The sequence below is a fragment of the Sapajus apella genome, unplaced genomic scaffold (genome assembly GCF_009761245.1).
Source record: "Sapajus apella isolate SASKATOON/1434 unplaced genomic scaffold, GSC_monkey_1.0 scaffold64, whole genome shotgun sequence".
Classification (NCBI taxonomy): domain Eukaryota; kingdom Metazoa; phylum Chordata; class Mammalia; order Primates; family Cebidae; genus Sapajus; species Sapajus apella.
The window spans coordinates 4023711-4045308 of NW_022437004.1; the positions used below are offsets into that span (position 1 = coordinate 4023711).

Genomic DNA, 21598 nt, shown 5'->3' on the forward strand with positions numbered 1-21598 from the left:
AAAGGCTGCAGTTATGAAAACAGGCAAGATTTAGAGCATCGTCATGAGAGTAGGAGGCCAAGGAAGGGTGAAGGCTAAACTTGTTAGAGACATCTTTCGATCTTACGTTTCTCCCAACGACAGGAGGCCCTACGTGACCAGCTCCACATTACCTCTCTATCTCCCACTTTTCCACTTGCTTCTCTCTAGTCACAGTGGCTTTCTTGCTGTCCCTTCCCAACACCAACCATGCTCCTTTGCACTTGGCCTTCCTAGGGCCCAATATTTTCCCCCAAGATAATTACACTGCTAACTACCTCACCTTCTTTGGTAACTTGCTTTAATGTCACTTGGATGATAACATCTCAAGATTTAGAATGGGGTAGTGTTGTAGAGAGTAATCGGGAGCTAAAAATGTTCCAGGCTTTGGTATACTGGGGAATTGTTAGATAATTGTAAGAAGGGGTAGTGAGTGGTATAGTCTAAAGGCATGAGCTTCAAAGCTGAGGATTTTTAAAGAAGGGGAAGAGTTTAGAAATAAAAATGAAGAATAAATACTACCAAAACTTTCTTCCCTCTCATACAAATTAAATTTACTGTCATGTCAGCAATACCAAAATCAAATCACCTTTGATTTTCACAGTAACTATGTAGGAAAGTGATTTCCTTTTAAACACCACACAGCAGACTGTATACTACAGCTCCCAGTCACCAATTCAAATAGCCACATTAGCTTTAGTCTTAGAGAGAAAGGGCCTGGGGCAGTGGCTCATGCCTATAATCCCAGCACTTTGGGAGGCTGAGGAAGGAGGACTGCTTGATGCCAGGAGTTTGAGATCAGCCTGGGCAACACACTGAGACCCTCTCTCTAAAAAAAATTTTTAAATTAGGCAGGAGTGGTGGCACATGGTTGTAATCCCAGCTACTCAGGAGGCTGAGGTGGGAGGATCACTTGAGCTCAGGAGTTTGATGCTGCAGTTAGCTATGACCATGCTGCACACAGCACTCCAACTTGGGTGACAGAGTGAGACCTTGTCAAAAAAAAAAAAAAAAAAAAAAAGGGAAAGGGAAAGGGAAGGAAGGAGGGGAGGGAGTGGGGAGGGAAAAGAAAAGAGAGAAGGGCAAGTGTATTTGCCTGCTCTGTCAGAAAATATGACACTAACAGATGTTTAACCAAGATAATAGACCTTTAACACTATACATGAGCAAATATAAGTTCCATCTTCCTAGTGAATGGCCTTAAGTCTTCATTGTATTGGCCTCCTAGCTGAGAAGAGGGCTCATGAAGCTATGATCTATGATGTATTAACTTTAACATATTATACAAAACATTAGCAGGGTCTGCGAAAAACACATTTACACAGTATCATTCACCTTTGGTAAGTAATGTTTTAGTTCTGAAATGGTAACATAACAAGTATTCCAAATTAGCAGCCTGGTTACCACCTTAAGCAAAGAGAAATAGCAATAAATGTCACCTTAAAACAAACAAAAAAAAAGCAAAATGCGGAATACACAACTTAAATAACAGGGTAAAAAATGTGTTCATGTAAAACACTTTATGTTTTAGGTTAACATCTTACAAAAATACTTTTCTTCCTTATCTTTTTCTATGTACCTCATAAAAATACATATCCAGTGGGTGTAGAGAGTAGAAAGACAACATTGTTGTGATACTCTGAAAGGACTTGTAAGTGCAGAAAAAAAAAAAAAAAAAAAGGATTTGAGGCAGCTAAAAAAGAACACTTTTGAAGCATAACTACCATGTCTTATGACTTGATTTTACAGTGGTATAGGGAAATAATGTATCACTTGTATTTACATGAACAGTTCTTCTATCAAAAAAAAAAAAAAAAAAGACTGTTCTGCAGAATCCTCTAATCCCTAAAAATTGACATTAAAAATTTAAATCTATATCAGGGTTGGGGGAAAAATAGCATATTTTGGGTAATCAAAAATTATCATAACTGAAAAAACAGAAGACAAAGGAAATCTAATTAAAAGAGGAAATTAACCCAAACCATGCATGAGAAGATTGCTACAATAGCTGGTAAGGGCTCAGGAGGCTGGGGCTCTTTTAGTTCAGACATGGCAAGGGCATGAGATTGCTCTACAACCCTCCCCACCCCCCCCCCAAAAAAAAAGGAAATAGTCTCCATTTCTAGAAGACTCAATATTTGTGTGTTGTACTCTTTCCCTACAAATCACCAGAAACAGGCTGAATTAATATAACATTTGCAGAAAGGCTAGCATGGAACCTAAAACATAAGATTAGCAAACAAGCACGAATCACTAAATATGTGAGGAAAACCTACACCATAAAATAAGGGCATCAAATTCAAAACAAACAGCTAACCTCAAGAAAACTTAATAGTGCTAAGAGACTTAAAAACGTATAAAACTAATTCTTGAGAGCCAAGAGGAAATCATATCCATGAAACAAAATGGGTCCTTAAGAACAACTAAGTATCTTAGATATAAAGTGTTGAATACCAATAAACAAACAAATCAAAACATCAAACCCCCAAACAACTCATCTGACAGCTGATTCGTAGAATGCAGATAGCTTTAGAGTCAATGTGTGTTGGAAGACTGGGCTAAGGAATTCTCCCACAGGACAGTGCAATAAAAAACTAAGAGAGACATGGAGGACTGATTTAGAAGTCCTAATACACACCTGAAAGAAGTGCCACAAGGACAGAGCAGAAAGAATTAAAGGAAGGAAATAAGCAAGAAATAGTAAGTACCCCATTGGTCCTCAAATTGAGAATGCCTACAAAGTACTGATCAGGATGAAGGAAAAATAAAGACACATCTTGGTGAACTTTCAGAACATTAAGGATAAAAAGATAATCTTACAATTTTCATGAGTGAGGGCGAGAGACTGACAAAGAAATTACATCAGATTAGCACCAGACTATCCACAATACTAGATATAAGACAATGGAACAGTCTTAAGAGACCTAGGGGTAAATCTGTTCTACCCCCTTGAGTCAAACTGAGAGTATATTTTCAGATATACAAAGATTCAGAGACCTTACCACCCATAAGCTTACAGCCCTTTGTGAAAAAAGTTTCTTGAGGTTGTATTCTAACAAAAAGATACTCTAAGAGTAAAGCATGTATAAAAAACCATGGACGGTGAATTTAATAATTAAATTACAAGATTTGATTAAAAAATAATATGGAAGTACAATAGGTAAACCCATTGAGACAAAATGTAGATTGGTGACTGTCAGTGGTTTCGGGTAGGAGAAAATGGGGAGCAAGTGCTTCCTATGTACGGGGTTTCTTTTTGGGTTAATGAAAACATTTTGGAACTAGGTAGAGGTGGCTGTTGGACAACAGTGTGAATGCACTAAATGTCACCAGATTTTTTACTTTAAAACGGTTAATTTTGTTACATCAGTTTCACCACAATCTGCAAAAATGTTCCATAAAGATAGTAACTAGTTCAGCCTGGAACTCAAACTGCTTATAATTTTTCCTTTGAGGCAACCACTGTACTTCAGTAGGCAGCAGTCATGCTTTATGAATTTTTCCCCATTTCGTCATACAGAATACTAAGTAATGAAGGGTGAAGACTTAAAATAAATAAATTAAAAAAAAAATATGGAAGCCAAATTTGAGGTGATCAAAAGGAAAAAAAGGTTGCTGAACCCAAAAGAAGTAAAGCATACTAAAGTTCTTGTGTTGTTGCAGGAAAAAGATAAAAAGCATGGGTGATTTCAACACAGGTTCCTTTTCCTCTCTCCTTTTTTTTTCTCTCTCTTTTTTTTTTAAAGACGGGGTTTCACCATGTTAGCCAGGATGGTCTTGATCTCTTGACCTCGTGATCCGCCCGCCTCGGCCTCCCAAAGTGCTGGGATTATAGGCATGAGCCACCACACCCGGCCTATCTTCTACTCTTCTCTTAAGCTAGATGGCCACTGGGACTTGTAGTAGCTAGTGTAGATGTATATGAGGCTTGGGGCTTTGCTGGGGTCCAGCAAAGAAAAGAGAAAAGAGAACCAATATGCAACTTTCTTCATGTGTTGGAAGCTCAGTTTGGAGGACCAGAAGATGGGCCTCAGGAGAGCTTGAATATCAGGAGTATGTGGGCTACAGGGAAGAAGGTCAATTCTGGCCCACAAGTAAGTGTACTGTATCTTTTTCAAAGAATGGGTGGACTGAGTCCCCCTTGAGACCCAGAGATTACCTCCCAGAGAGCTCAGGGAGATAAGGGACCAGAAACACCCTTCAGATACTTCAGCAGGAAACGCCACTTCACTACTTACTGCTTGGAGGATTGCCAATGTGTAGGACACACAACAAAGAGACCAGAACTCAGTGAGCTGAGAAAGAAAAATAACCTATGTAAGGAGGTCCAGCAATGGGAGGAAAATAAGCAGAATAATTAGAATATACATTTAGGAAAATAGAAATGCTAGAGAAGAAAGATGAAAACATGAATAAAAATAAGAGCATTTAATGTGATTCATGTGCAGCACATATACCATAATTTCCAAAAGTTTAGTAACATTATTTTTAAAATAGATTTTTAAATAAGAGTTATGCATGGTGGCTTGATCCCAGCTCCTCAGGAGGCAGAAGTAGAAGGATCACTTGGACCCAGGAGTTCAAGGCTGCAGTGAGCTATGATCCTGCCACTGCACTCCAGCCTGGGTGACAAAGCCATACCCTGTCTCTTAAAAAAAAATTAAATGATAGTTTTAAAAGGAGGATGGTCTCTAAGCACAAGAAATATCTCAAAGTACAAAGCCAACACTCATAAATGGAAATTATGAGGGAAAAGATTTAAAGAATAGATCAAAGAAATCTAACATATAATGGGAGTTCTAGAAGGAGACAAAGGAATACGTAGAAAAATAAAACTATTCAGCAGGTAATAGAAAATTTTACCTGAGTTAGAGAAAGACTGGAATCTGCTCAGTAAGTCTCAAGCTGGACATTTAGACATGCTTGGTAAAGTTCCTGAACCTATACACAGAAGATCATATAAACATCCAGGCAGAGAGAACAAGTTACTTATAAGGAAAAAAGTTAGACTGGCAATGAAATAGCCAGTCTATCCACCCTGAGATAGACAGCATCTATCTACCTTAAGATAAAGGATGGGGCCGGGCGCGGTGGCTCAAGCCTGTAATCCCAGTACTTTGGGAGGCTGAGGCGGGGGGATCATGAGGTCAAGAGATCGAGACCATCCTGGTCAACATGGTGAAACCCCATCTCTACTAAAAATACAAAAAATTAGCTGGGCATGGTGGCGCGTGCCTGTAATCCCAGCTACTCAGGAGGCTGAGGCAGGAGAATTGCCTGAACCCAGGAGACGGAGGTTGCGGTGAGCCAAGATCGCGCCATTGCACTCCAGCCTGGGTAACAAGAGTGAAACTCCGTCTCAAAAAAAAAAAAGATAAAGGATGACCCCTCCAGCGATCCTTTATCTGGTCAATTAATTACTCATCTTTCAGGGCAAAAGAAAAGTAACTAGAAAAGAGACCTCAAGACAGAATTTAAGAAAAGGAAACATTGGTTACTCATGTAAATTTAAATTTAATTGGGGAGGGAAAGATTTCTTAGAATTATGACAATAGGGACTCAAAATTTAGAAGAGAAGGGTAGTAAAATCATTCTGAAGATCCCACTGTGACAGCAGTGAAGGAGGTAAGTATATTCTAAAGGACAGGGAACTTGTTTTGCCATTATTAGAACATAAGAATCAAATAAATATGGTATTGATTTAGAAAAAGACAAAAAGAACAGTTGAACAGAACGGAGATTTCAGATGCAGATCCTAGTTTACGCAAGAATTTGATATGTGACAAAGTTGTTCAATTCTGTTAGACAAACTATTTAATAAGTGGTGTTGCTATACATTTTGGAATAAGCAATTGACTACTATATAATACTGTAAAAGCAAAAGTAAATTTCAAATGGATTAAAAATAAACTTTTAAAGGAAATCTAGAAAGCTACATGCTACATGTATTATCTAAGGAAAGAGTTATTTCTCTCTGTCCTATAATATCGTAAACAAATATATGAATTTAAAAAGCCTACTAATCTGAACTTGTAAGTGAAATACTGCAGTAAGAAAATCTAGCTCTACATCTAAAATAAAATGTCATTAGAAAAGAAGGAAAAAGATATCCCTCTTTTTTGTATTTGAAAAACTTAATCTATCAAGCAGATATAACAGCAAACCTCTGTGTACTTAAAACAATCGTGGAAAATAAACTGAGCTTTAGAAGAAATGGATACAATAACAATCACACTGAGGTCCTAAACTATCTTTCACAGAATCTGACAAAAGATGTAGAAAACATATGAGAAGGCTGGGCATGATGGCTCACACCTGTAATCCTTGCACTTAGGGTGGCCAAGGAGGGCAGATCACCTGAGGTTAGGAGTTCAAGACCAGCTTTGCCAACATGGCAAAACTCCATCTCTACTAAAAAATACAAAAATTAGCTGGGCATGGTGGTGAGCACCTGTAATCCCAGCTAATCAGGAGGGGGAGACAGGAGAATAGCTTGAACCCAGGAGGCGGAGGTTGCAGTGAGCCGAGATTGTACCACTGCACTTACTCTAGCCTGGGTGACAAGAGTGAGACTCCGTCTGAGAAAAAAGAAAAAGAAAATATATGAGTAAAATATAGATAATTAAAACAGCATCATTTAAATCCAGATTATATATGTGATCTAAATTATATATTAAAATATATGTATATAAAGCATATATCATGTATATAAAAAATTCTATACCAAAAATACCAGATAATATACATTATTTTCAAACACATTAAATATTACCAACAAGTAATTATATATCTGAGACCACAGAAAAAATTTCAACAAATTCCCAAAAGGTAGAAATTGGGTAAAAAGGAAATCGAAGTTGAAATATAATGTAAAAAGTAAATAACAATAGCTCTACTATATCTACAACTGTGGGATATCAAATTGATATGCACAGAAAAACATGTAGCTTTACATGTAATTACTAGAAAACCAGAAAGGCGAGAAATAAAATTTAGGTTTTGGAGGGTAGAAAAGTTGAGTTAATAAATAAAATACCAAGAGTAAGTTCTTATAAAGACTTAAAAACAAATGCCCCAGAAAAAACCTTCCAGAAGTTTGGTTAAGGAAAAAGAGAAGAAAACATCAGTAAATGAGGAAATGACAGATACGGAGATTAAATAACTTTTAAGAGGATATTATCTAGAAGTTATTCCAAAATTTTGGAAAATCTAGAATAGATACTCTTCTAGGAAAGTATAACCAAAATTGGCTCAAAAAGAAGAAAAAAAAACCCTAACAACCTATGATTATAGAAGACACAGTAAAAGCAGTCAAAAGATAGATCTCTCAAAAGGTAGCAGACTCAGATGAGTTTATGGATGAGTAGCATCAAATCTTTAAGAAAGCAATATTGCCCATGATATGAAAACCCTTTTAAAGCATAGACAAATTTAAACTTCCTAACTCTAGGCTAGCCCAACTTAGATTCCAGAAAAGTAAAGCAGAAGGAAGGTAAAGGCCAATATTACTAATAAACATGTATGAAAAGAAATCCTCAATGAAATACGGATTGAGTATCCCTTATCTGAAATGCTTAAGAACAGAAGTGTTTTCGATTTTGGATGTCTTCAGGCTTTGAAATATTTGCACAATTAGATATAAGCAAATATTGTTGCAAATATTTCAAAACCTAAAAAAATCATTAGTTTATATACATAACCCTTATTTACATAATATATTGGGAATGTGATCCAAGTGTAAACACAACATTTGTTTCCTATACATCTTATACACAGCCTGAAGGTAATTTTATACAGTATTTTAAATAATTTTGTGACTGAAACAAAGTTTTGACTGTTTTAACTGTGACTTGTCAGATGAGGTCAGGTTTGGAATTTTTCATTTGAGGCATTATGTCAGGACTCAAGGACTGACTCAAGGATTTTGGAGCATTTTGGATTTTCAGATTAGGGACACTCAACTTGCAGAAACAAATCAATTGTATAGTATTAACCAACACATCATGACTAAAAAGGCATTTAAGGATGACTCAACATTTAAAAGCCTATTAATATATTTTATTAGTATCAGCAGATTAAAAAAAGAAAAAAAATCACATGGCAATCTCAACAGAAGTTAATACTAAAATCAATATTTCGTTTCTTATTTAAAACAAAAACATGCAAAAATTCTTATCCAACAACAAATAAAACTTTTCAACTCAATAAACTGTCTACAAGAAACTTTCAGCAAAATTACATTCAGTAATAACAGCAGTATCCCTGTTATCATCTGAAGCAAGAGAGAAATGCCTGCTAATATATTGCTAATATTATACTGGGGATCCTTCATAATATAAGAACACAAGAAAATAATAGGAATAAAATTGGAAAGCAAGAGATAAATGTCATAATTTTGAGATTGGCTACTTAGAAATTTCAAGAGAACTGACTGAAAAAATATTAGAATATGAATTCAGCATGACACTATGAATAAAATTGATATACATAGAATGAATTCCTATGTATCAATATTGAATCAGAAAGTTCAGATATAAAGCCCCACTGTCACTTGCAACAAAAACTAAGATACATAAAAATAAATTTTAAAAGAAATGTGTAATTCTCTATAAAGAAAGCTATAGGACTTTCCCATAGGACATAAAAGACAAAAGATAAATGGAAAAACATATCATGTTCCTAAAAGGGAAGACTTATATTTTCCCATTTTCCACAAATTATAGTGTAGTTCTAAGCCCAATCTCAGGATGTTTCAAATTTTGACAAATGAATTCTAAAATATATGTGGAAGAGAAAAATGCAATGCTTTAAAATAGCTCATTCACAGGCCGGGCGCAGTGGCTCACATCTGTAATCCCAGCACTATGGGAGGCCAAGGCAGGCGGATCACTTGAGGTCAGGAGTTTGAGACCAGCCTGGCCAACATGGTTAAACCCTGTATCTACTAAAAATGCAAAAATTAGCTGGGTATGGTGGTGGATGCCTGTAATCCCAGCTACTTGGGAGGCTATGTCACAAGAGTCACTTGAACCCAGGAGGTTGCAGTGAGCCGAAATCGTGCCACTGCTCTCCATCCTGGGTGATAATAGAGCAAGACTCAGTCTCAAAAAAAAAAAAAAAAGCTCATTCACTTAATCATTCAGAAATATTTTACTGGATGCATGCTATATACCAGTACTTGTCTAGGATAATAGAAGTGAACAAAATATACGAAATTCCCAATCTCAGAAAATTTATAATGATTTATTAAAATGTTAGATTAATAAAAACAAAAATGTCATACACACATCAAAGAACTAACATGACAGTGAAGGATTACTGAGTCAAAAATCTAAAAGATAATTCTCTTCAGAGTTCACAGAAAAAAAAGAAAATCTTAAAGAAGACAAGAAACCCAGTGAGGCCATCCAGTAGAGATACCTTTTATTTCTGCCTACGGGAAATGTTCAATCTGAATAGATAGCTATGAAACTAAATTGCATTTTCAATGATCTCATGGGGCTAAAAGAACAAAACCATACGCATAGAGCAACAGGTGGGCCAGTTGTAAAACCAGCCTTCCCATGAGCTAGCTGACTTTGGGTCATCTGAGTAGGTCAGGTAAATGCAAGACCCGAATTTGGATTAAGGTGTTCTCAACTAGCAGCACCCCAGACACCTGGAAGAAGTAAATGAAAACTCTATGGGAGAAGATACTGTCCTAGGCCTGGAAATAGTTCTATAATAAGTTTTCAAATGCAATGTCCACCATATAGTCAAACATATGGGTATAAAAGAAAACAAGATGCTATGAATAAGCCGAAAAAAGCAACTACTAACAGAATCTGACCCACATTTACCTTAGATACCCAGGACAATCAAATACAGAATATGAAAATAAACATGTGGGCCATATTCAATGAAATAAAAGCCAAACTACAGTACTAAAAACAATAAAAAGTATATCTGAAAAAGAGCCAATGGAAATTCTAGATCTTTATAACAATATAACCAAAGTAACAGTCACTGAGAAAATCAGGGGAAGAAACTAGAATGCAGCAGAAAGAGACAAAGAGAAAGAAAACAGAGAAGATTAAAAAACCTAGAAAGCACAGTTAGAAGGATTTAACATATATTTAGAGTCCCAAAAGAACAAGAGAGAGAAAATGGGGCCCAAAAAACAGCTGAGAGATAACAGCAAAGAAATTTCCAGAATCCCAACAGAGATCTCAAACTTGACAACAACTACTAAAAATTCCCACATGGACTAATAATAAAGTAAAACTTAAAAAACTCAAGATAAAGATAAATATCTACAAATCAGTCAGAAAATACAGAACAGATTAAGATAAGCAACAACTGAACTAGCAACAAGGCAGAAAATAATGGAATAGCCTCAATATGTGAGGGAAAAATAACCATCAATATAGAATTCCATGCCCAGTAAAAACAGCATCCTAGAATTAAGTGAATATCCACACTAACTAAAAACATCAAATAAACCCTAAACAGTGAAAAAAAAAAAAATTAACTGACTAAAGGCATCATCAGACAAAAGCTAAGAACGTGGCATAAAATGACTAAGAAATTTCAAAGGGTTCACTAGAAGTCACCATAAAGCAAGCGAAAAATACAGCCACAAAGAAGGAGGTGTCTGCAATACATATAACCTAAGGATTAGTGGAATTCCTAAGAGTCAATATGGAAAAAAGACAAGACACCTCAATAGAAAAATATGGGCAATTAACAAAGGCATTTTTCAAAAGAGAAACACAGGCGGCCAATAAACATAAGAAAGAATAATCAACCTCATAGTAATCAGGGAAATGTAAATTAAGTTCACAATGAAATATCATTTATATGTGCTAATGAGTAAAAATTTGAAAGTCTGACTATATTAGTGAGGCTATAGAAGAACAAGAACTATGACACACTCCTGGGAGTAAAAACATGTACAATCATTTTTTGGAAAACAGTGGCTTACCTAAGGAGCATAAACTCTATCATCTATGACTAAAAAAATTCTACTCCTTGGCATGTACCTTAAGAGAAATCTGCAGATGTTTATCATGAGACATAATAAAAATGTTCATAGCTCCATAGCTTTTAAAAGCCATAAGCTGAAAACCCAAATGACTATCAAGAACAAAAATGGATAATGAAACGTGGCTTATCTATATAATAATATATAGCAATGAAAATGAATAAACTACAGCTACTAACAGAGATGAACTTCAAAGATGGTATTACGCAAAAGCAACAGGTCACAAAAGAAGACATTTGGTATAATTCCATTTCTATGAAATACAAAAACAGGACAAAGCAGACTGTATACATTCATAAGAGGTCAAACTATTAAGAATGGTAAACCAACGATTATTAGGAAAGTCAGAATAATGGTAATGGAAGGAAGAGACTTTAATTGGGGGTACTGGCAATGTTCTACATCTCATCTTTAGAGTAATTAAGGTTACTTCTTTAAATATTAGAGTAACACATTTATGTATTTTTTCTCACAATAAAGCCAATTTGGTAAGGGGCAATTTGTTCATACTTTAAAATTTTTGAGTATTTATAATATTTAAGAATTATCTAGTCTATTAGTCTAACAGTTCAGCCTTCTAAATCCAATCTAAAAATGTACAAATGAGTAATCAACTTGGACTTGTACTAATGATTTTAAAGTAAAAACCTTACTGTTACCCGAGGCATTGAAATAACTAAGATAATCCAAGGTTCTGCATATTAAGACTAATTTGTTATGTTTGTAAAAGATATTTATGTACTTGAAAAGGTTTTAAATCAGGGAACAGAGGTGCTTCAAATAGAAACTGAATATACTGAATTTAGATATGCAGTTTTAAATGTTTTTAAAATTCTACTAACGTTGTAAATGTGACTACACATTATCATAAAACTCCTTACTTCTAAGTATTTGCTAAAATTTGCTAAACTCATCAAAAAAAAAAAAAAAAATCCCGAGTTTGACCTTAAAAACTTAAGAAAGAACTAACTCTTTGGGTTTATATCCTTAAGAAATCATTTCTTTAGAGCAAACTTCTAAGCAAATTTTTCTACCAACTTGTTCAGAAGACACAAAACAATTCACATTTAATGCTATCTGTTTTTCACATGATATAAAAGCAAAAAAAGAAACATATGCCAGAAGAGGGTTTTTTTTTTTAATTCCCACACAACCCCAATTTATATGCCAGAAGATTTTGAGGGTTAATTTTAATTAAAATTTGTCTACGATTATACTCAAAAACACAAACCACTTGACAGTTGGTATGGCGACACATGCTACTTTCAAAGTAGTTATTGTTTACTTTTTTAGGGGTAGGTGGGGGTCACAGAGCAATTAAATGCTATGGAGCTCCCAGAAAAATGTACATAGACACACCATCCAATACAATCGTCAAAGATCTCTTGAAAACAACTACAGGTTAAGGACACTTAAAACTCTCCATTATACTGGTGGCCAATTATGAAATCAGAGCTTATTTTGGACATATCATCCAGCAAAATATAATTTTATATATATTATTATATATATTCATTTAAAATCAGAAAGGTAATTTCTTTAAGAAGAAAAGTTCACATATTTTGTTTTCATTTCTCACTTAAAAATGACCACAATACCACTTTTTACATACTAAATAAACAAAGTTTTGTTTTGTTTAGAAGAATATGCTGGCAAGGATGAGACGAACTGTATACCAGTCTCAGACATTGAAATTAGCAGAATACAGTTATATAACCTTTCTGAATAATAATTTGGAAATGTATACATAAACCCTCAACTGTATGAGGAATATTCAACTCTTTTTCTACTAAGAAAATAATTTTATATGTGCACAATTTACTGCAAGAATGATCATCAAAAGCATTCTTTTTTTTTTTTTGAGACTGAGTCTCACTCTGTTGCCCAGGCTGGAGTGCAACGGCATGACCTCAGCTCACTGCAACCTCCACCTTTCAGGTTCAAGAGATTCTGCTGACTCAGCCTCCCGAGTAGCTGGGGTCACAGGTGGCCACCACCATGCCCAGTTAATTTTTGTATTTTTAGTAGAGATGGGGTTTCATCATATTGGTCAGGCTGGTCTTGAACTCCTGACCTCAGGTGACCTACCCACCTCAGCCTCCCAAAGTGCTGGGATTACAGGCGTGAGCCACTGAGCTGGCCAATAAAAGCATTCTTTATGATGTCCAATCCTGGAGCCAATATAAAATGAGCAACAATGGAGGAGTAAATGTACAGGATAATAGAAAACTGTAAAAAATTTAAGTATATTTAAGATGAATATTTAGTGGCATGAAAATGCTGATGGATCTACTGCTAAAAGAATAAAGGGACAATTTCTGCAGAGCAAGTTCTTTTGTTTTTTAAATCTACAAACAGAAAAACAAGACCAGAGGGGCATATGATAAATTTTTAATGTGGAGAATTCTACGTACTTTTTTTCTTTTTATCTAAAATTTTAACAAGAAATAAATCAATAATTTATTAGATTATATGAACTCTTTATTCACCTTGACTTTTGGCCTAATCTAAGAATCATTCAGTATGAGATATCAATTCTGTAAAATTTATTTATTATTACAGTTGTTGTCTAAACTATTAAAGGTATTATTCAACAATTTGTGATAAGAAAAGCCAAGGTTGGAGTAAAGGTATAGGCTACTGATGAAAGATCTATAATTGAATATGGCTGGCCCTCAAAATCAGAAAAGAAGTTCCCATTGTTGAAACAAATATGATAGCTATCTTCTGCAGTGGGGATGAAAAATGATTCTAGTCTGTCATTTGAAATATCACAGACGGGGATTGGCTTTTGTCATATTCAAGGATTAACATAAATTATGTGGTATTTAAAGGTTAGACTATAACACAGGACCCAAATTTAAAATTAATGATAAAACAAGATACGTTATAATACATTCTGATCATAATTATATTGAAAGAGTAAGACAGATAAGAGAAAGAAATCAAGCTGTTTAAAAGTAAGTATCTTTGAGTGATGCTATCACAGGTGATTTCCCCACATTTTATTTTTTGTTTTCTAATATTTTTTAAAATGGGCATAGATTACATTTTTTTTTTTTTTTAAGAGACAGGGTCTCTCTCTGTTGCCCATTGTGGAGGGCAGGGGCATTGTTACAGCTCACTGTGTTCAACTTGATTGGGCTCAAGCAATCCTCCCACCTCAGCCTCCTGAGTAGCTGGGACTACTGGTGCACACCACCATGACTTAAAAAAAATTTTTTTTTCTTTCATAGAGATGGGGTCTTGCTATGTTGCCCAAGCTGGTCTCAAACTCCTGGGCTCAAGTGAACCTTCTATCTCAGCCTCCCAAAGTGCTGGGATTACAGGCGTTAGCTAATGTGCCTACCCTATTGCCCTAGTGAGGAAAAACCACTCTGTGTTCTAACTGGACAGTCCTTGAGAAGTTGTGTACGTTCTTTAAAAAAGTCTAGTAAATTACTACTGAAAAGCCATTATCTCCCCAACCCATAATTAAATACAAGTGCAATCTAAAATAGATATAAGTAATGCCACAGTTCTAATATATTCTAAAGAAGTATAGTAGAAAATAACATATAGAAGTTAACTTTTTTGTCTTAAAGCCATTAAACAGCTCAACACTTCTGACTGGATTTTTTTTTTAAAGCCCTAATTTAGAATTAGAAGCTCTCATATCTCAGTCAATGGTAAAAGAATTAAAAGAAAATTAGTCAATACTGAATGATAATCAGGCCATATGCTGACATGAAAACCTTATCATGTAATTTGAGACAATATTTTACACTTTTCTTCTAGTGGGAACCAAATGAAAATATATTAACTTTCTAGTTGCCAAATAAAAGATGAATTTTGAACGCTTCCTAAAAAATTCTTTAAAATTTGTAATCTAAATATCTTTACTATCAAAAATGCTCTTTGCTTCATTTACATTTCAGGAGTCACTCTAGTCTACTATTTCTGATGTGAAATATTCTATTCTGATGACTAAATTCTTTATATATCTAGAAGGAGTAGTTGTTTAAATATAATTCAACCTATTTAAAAATTAAATGTAGTTTTGATTCCAAAACTGTACTCAAACTAATTCTTCTACTTGTATTCACACATGGTGATATTTGGCATGACAAGACAAAATCACAAGACGTGTAAAAATTAGGGGGCCAGGTGTGGTGGCTCATGCCTGTAATCTCAGCACTTTGGGAGGCTAAGGCGAGAGGATCTCTTGAGCCCAGGAGTTAAGAGTGCAGCCTGGGCAACATGGCAAAAACTAGCCGAGAGTGATGACGTGTGCTTTTAATTCCAGCTACTTGAGAGGCTGAAGTGGGAGGATCACTTGAGTCCTGAGAGGTTGAGTTTGCAGTGAGCCATGATCACACCATTACACTCCAGCCTAGGTGACAGAGTGAAACTCTGTCTTAAAAAAGAAAAAAAAAAAAAAAAAAAAAGAATTAGAGTGAAAAGGGGCTCTAGTGATTACTAGCCTTACCACCAAGACTCCTGTTAGGATTTTTTTTTTTTTTCACTTCTGGACTCTACTTGCTATGCAGTATGCCTTCCAATTTAAAAATATTATTCAAAGAAATATAACTATCAATGAAACTTGCTCAATAAGAGATATTGACAAATACAAAGTTTTTATCACGCCTTTTGTAAAATTGAAAATAACTTATAAGTACTTTTCCCTTATCTATTAACCTAAGGATGAGGAGACCTTTGGTTGGGAATGATCCATCTAGTCCAACCTTCTAATTTTGCATATAAGATGGATCTGAATTTAGAGGTTTGATTAATCATGAAAGGGGGAAAAATGATCTTTCTCACATACATTACACTGACAAGTCACCTGTTAAGTATCAATAATTTAAATCCAATGAAACACAACCTGAAGTGAACTATTTCTACTAATGATAAAAATAAGAAATGTTTCACATTTTAATTTTCTTTAAACCTTTTTTTATTTAGAGATTTTTCTGGTAAGGAGATATACCATAGGAAAGCAATTTCACTGGCAGTGAGGTATGTATATACTCTACCAAAATACTCCTTATTTTAACTGTTTTTAGCTTTATTTACATACGAAGCAAAGAATCAATGCATATCCTTGGTTCAACTATATTATTAGCCATACTACATGAAATAAAATGGTGCTTGCATACAAAAACTGTTGTTTGTAAAGAAATCTGATTTCAGATTAAAAGAACTAATTTGTTTTTGGAAAAAAATTCTAAAAAGAATCACAATTTATCATGACCAAGACACCTGCACCGTATTTTCCATTCCTCACAGCACATTTATTTCAGTAATTCTGTTATGTCGGTTCTTAGCATGAGCATAGTGTTACACGATTTTCGTACATATAATCACATCCAAAACAAGTTCTAAAATTTAAATTGTAAACATTCTCATCATATGTAGAAATATTTTAATTGGTATATTAAGTTTTGCTAACTGATCAAATTTGGAAGATAATATAAATGAGAACGTCTATTCTAAACTGTGTAGTGAGCATTGTTTATTAATTACATTTCTACAATGTTAAATAAAGTAAGAGGCAAACCTGTCCTGTAAGCATGTCAAATTTTAGGTAAAACATTAAAAAGAAACAAATCTGTTAACAAAAGAATGTCTTGCAATAAAGAACATTAGATTTTTTAAATCTATTATGATACAAAAATGTAAAGGGTAAATAGCATCTTTGTTGACAAAGTAGGAGGTAGCATGGATGCACCACTTTATTGTCTGAGAAATGCAACTGGAGTAAAGAATATTTCCTTACCACAAATAATTTCCAGAACTATATACATATTTCTTTTAGAAATACTTGTTTAAACAAATCTCCCTCCACTTTTTAGTATAAAAAAACCGTTCCATGTGATTTAAAAAAAAAACACTTACACATCTATATAGAATAGTACTCTGCCCTATTTGAGTGAACAGTCTCAAACTATGAAGTACATGATATTTAATGCCCTAATTTGAGTAAATTTAGTCATCGGTTCTTGGTATTATACAAAACACTAAATACATACAAACAAAATATAATATCTTATTTTTCTATGCAAGTCTTGTGGGGAATAAACAGAGCCTTGATCTGGTAACACTGCAAAAAAACATAATTTTCCGATAAGTCTGTCTCTAAGTATCCATGTGCAACAGTTTATTAAAGGCTGCTTACATGTACTGCTCTTTTCTTGAGTGAACACAGTTAACCAACAAAAATTCGTAAACCTTAAAAACACATCTTCCACCTATATAAAATATAGACTACTTACTGTTTTAAGTATTGGATTTGCTCTGATGTCACTGTAATTCACTTTCCCCCATTTTTCTGCTTTAGTATTTATAAACAGATAATTTAATGTGGCTTTAAAAAAAAAAGAATGTCAAATTTACATCCAATTCAAATTTGCTATTTAAAAGGTTTCCTGGTTCTATGAAGCTGCTTCAGCCATTAGTAGAGAAAATGAAGTTTCTGTAATGGAGGCAGGCTTTTTAAGTAGTGACGTGACTTCCACCATGCCAGCTCCAGTCCTTGGAAGATTAGCGTTTACAATATGTCGTTGTAAGTGCTTAATCCAGTCTTCCTGAACAGACAAGGGTCCTCGAAAGACTAGGCCACAAAACCTATAGAAATATAACAATTCTCTTAACATGACCAATTCTCTTTTTTTAAAACCAATTCACATAAAATCCATAAACATAAGGAATAAACTTTCACCATATTTTAAAGATAGCATTTGATAAAGTTTTTAAAGTCAAATGATTGAATAAAACATAAAAACTCCCAATTCATATGTTTATTAACAGCTATAATAAACTCCAGTAATCTTTGTATAGGTAGGAACATTATTATTAGGGTAAAATTAACAGTCTTAATACCTACATATCTTAATTCACTTGAAACAACAATTACTCTAAAATGTGCCATTCTTTAGAAAAGACCCTTCCCCAATTTATCATTCTTTAAATTGCATTGTGTCTATGTTTGTTCATGTGTGTTGTGTGTGAGTATGGAAGAAGGCGTGAACATGAGGGAGGAGAAAATGTGTTCCCAATAAGTGAGAACTCAAGAAAGCAAAAATTCAAACCAAATAAAATTAAACCATACAAACCAAGTAAATGAAACATGAGAAAAGCTACTTTTTCATTTTTATTTTTTTGCGACAGAGCATTGCTCTGTCACTCACGCCGGAATGCAGTGGCACCATCTCGACTCACTGCAACCTCTGTCTCCCGGGCTCAAGCAACTCTCCTGCCTCTGCCTCCTGAGTAGCTGGGACTTCAGGCACATGCCACAACGCCTGGCTAATTTTTGTTTTTTAAGTAGAGATGAGGTTTCACCATGTTGGCCAGGCTGGTCTTGAACTCCTGGCCTCAAGTGATCCATGCATCTTGGCCACCCAAAGTGCTGGGATTACGGGCATGAGCCACCATGCCTGGCCCAAAAGGTACTTTTATAAGTCACAGTACAATAGATTTACATCACTATTGGCTAATGTAAAAAAACTTGACTTATTAGTTGTTGAAGTACAGGATACTATGAGCTGAATTAAGATTTTAAGCCTATCTCCAGAAGTTCATTTATAACTTGGTTGTTGAGAATACACACTCTGCTACAAATTAAAAATCTCAAATGAAATAGCTAATATGTCTCAAGCAAAATATGAAGAAACTGATCAGATTTGGCAATATAGGCATATACCTGCATCGGAGAATGTAAACCTCGTCAGCACCATGAGGTAATGTTAGCATTTTCTTCTTGCTTCCAGATCTTGACCTTGATTTCTTTTGCTTACAATCTAAGGCTAAAAAAGGGGAGAGAAAAATTTAACATTCCTTATATATTTCAAAATATACATACATACATATTTTTCTAGAAAGGTCTGACAGACCATGTAAATCAGTTAGAAAAAGTCTGCATTCATTTCCCTATTCCCTGAAGCATGCACTCAACTTGCTAATTCTGTAATAGCAGTAATATTAACTGCATCTATACTTCCTGTACTGCCTTTTCAAATAATGTTTTACCACACCAAACTAGAACTGAGAAAAATGTAACTAAGTAACTTGAAACTACTAAATTGGCCAATTATTAAATAATGGTAATCTTTACTCTCATAATCATACATAATTTTAACATCTGGTTAAATGTTATTTCCAGAAAAATAGAACCTTTTGAGATCATTAAATTAAGTTTGCATTTCATTACTGCTCCATTAAGTAGGTCTCATATACTTGGAAAACTTAGAAGGGAACATGGACAATGTAACTAAGAGCTCAATGAAAAATCAATTTTCACAGTGATTCACCAAGAATTCTATAAATAGCTCTTAAAATTGTATGCTGGCCCTACATTTGAAAGGACAAAAAAAGCTCAACTTTCATTTTGAACTTAACTTGTATTGCATACAATCATCAATCATATAAGTTTTATTTACCACAAAATAAATATAAATCCATATTATCTCACATAAGTTTACAAACGGATCTATGTTTAATGCTAACTATTCTTCACATATTTTTCATTTTACATTTCTCCAATAGCTTATTTTAAAATATGATTTGAAAAGGCAAAAAATTATATAAAAAGTGACCAAAATTTGATGTTAACTGTTCTTGAAATTTTTTCCATTACTCGACTTTTCCTTTATTTATTCTAAAACAATCTGATTTAATAAAGGAAAAAATATTTTTTATAGGTAGAAATAGCACACCACATTTGATAGGTCTTTGAATACAGCTACACCATTTCTTTGGACAAAGGGATGATAGCAATCCAGGGTGCTGCTGGTCAATTAGCAGGAAGAGAAGGTAAGAATTTATCTGTAGGGATTCAAGGTGGGAGGGATACAAATGTAACAGAAAGGTTACCCAAATGGCTTTTCTTCCATTATCCTGCCATGTGAAAAATTCCCTGGAAAAATTCTAAGTAAGAGAGAAGGAACTGGCTATTCAATGACTCTGTGAAATGAATTGTTCAAAGTCCAGATTCCAAAAGAATAGATGCTACTATTACAAAACCAATAAACACAGTTCCTTACAGCAGTCAAATGGCAATGCTAACAGAAATGTCATATAGAAAATTCAAAACCACAAGAAACCTAAATCTCACTGAAGCCACTCGTTTTTAGCTTCCTGTCATCTGCCTATTCAAAAGTCAAAGCTAGGACACATAGTCTTTTTCTGTTTATCCTCAGAAGAAGAGTCTGATAAGTAAAGAACTACTAGAAGTCAAGTTAGGTATTAAAGAATGGGTAATTCAAAATTAAACAGCCAAATTCTAGAATAGAAAAATCTTCTAAGGATCTCATTAGTTATCTCAATTAAGAGCCTAGCATATAGTAGGAACTCAACAAATAATTCCGGAAGAAAAATAAAGCAAAACCCTGTAATTTAACCATTGATATTTAGACAGCCTATGAATGAAAATGTTTTACTCCTATTTAATACAGGTAATGTTCCTGTACAACATTGTGCATCATTTGTTTAAATATGTTGCTGCAGTCACACGTACTTCCTTATCCTAGATATAAATCACTGACCAGTCCAGCTTATATACAGAAACTAGGTTATTCACAACAGCTACAAGAGTGAAATATCATATATTTTGTAACCAGTAGGAAAAACCTTTTTCCTAGTCACATTGGTGAGTAATCTGAATTTAAGTGGGTTATGAGTGATTCATATACTGGAAGTAGAGTTCAGGGAACTCAAAGAGTAAGTGCTACTAGGTGTCAGCTATTCTTTCCATCTGTAAAGATGGATCCTTGTCTGTGTTAGGCAGAACAGAGCAAGCATTTGGTGTATCATAAGATTACAGGTAGAATCTTACTTTGATGAGCTTGCTGGTTGTCAAAATTGCCACACTGTATTCAAACTCCTTTTAAAATGCAAATAAATTACGGTAGGATACAAATAGAATACATTATAACAATCCTTAAAAAATTTGTTCACAGAATGTTAATGTTAGGGGTTTAAAGTAAATTGAGGAAGCAAGGCAGAAGATGGTAGGGAAATATGCAAAAGAACATTTTATCAGTTACAAAGCATTTAAAGTTAAATTTACATATTGTGGTATTTTAAAAATGGGACTGGGCATGTTTATTCTGAAATGCAGAAATATTTTTGGCATTTTTTTTAATAGGGAAAAAAGAATTATTTTATGGCTTTTGATGCTTTGTGGACTGTGGAAACTCTTAAATTTAGGCTGTTTTATGAATGAGCAGATCTAAATTTGAAATGAGAATGCCATTGTTTTTGTAGCAATGAGTATGTGAAGGTATTGCGACCTTGGAAAGCAGGACAACTCTGCCACATATGACTGACTGGTCATCTCTAGAGCCCAGGGCTCCAAGTTAAGGTTATAGAATCTCATGCACCTCTGAGAATCCCTACAAATTTATCCATAAATTTAAAACGTTAAAAATCTGGGATCTTTGACAACTGAAATCTAAATGCCTTGGTGTTTTTATATCTTCATCATCAATTCTAAATTTCTTATCTTCTGAAATGTTATCTTTTTGAAACATGAACATATTTTACAATAGTTTTTTGTAATGCCAACATCCAACTCCA

At 34.3% G+C, this 21598-nt stretch overlaps 1 protein-coding gene across 13 annotated transcripts in view; it reads right to left on the reverse strand.

Annotated features, from left to right (window-relative positions):
* Window positions 1–15946: 15946 nt before the first annotated feature.
* ZNF644 (zinc finger protein 644) overlaps window positions 15947–21598 on the reverse strand; it is a 106011-nt gene continuing 100359 nt past the window's right edge. For 7 of the 13 annotated variants that reach the window (XM_032247848.1, XM_032247840.1, XM_032247850.1 and 4 more), the window contains 2 exons: window positions 18726–18828; window positions 15954–17647 (listed from right to left, as the gene is read on the reverse strand). In XM_032247848.1, the coding sequence (XP_032103739.1) occupies window positions 17455–17647; window positions 18726–18828 (296 nt within the window). In that variant the 3' untranslated portion in view covers window positions 15954–17454. Of the gene's footprint in view, window positions 17648–18422; window positions 18637–18725; window positions 18829–21598 lie in introns of those variants that run through there. The other 6 variants (XM_032247844.1, XM_032247853.1, XM_032247849.1 and 3 more) reach the window with 4 other exon arrangements.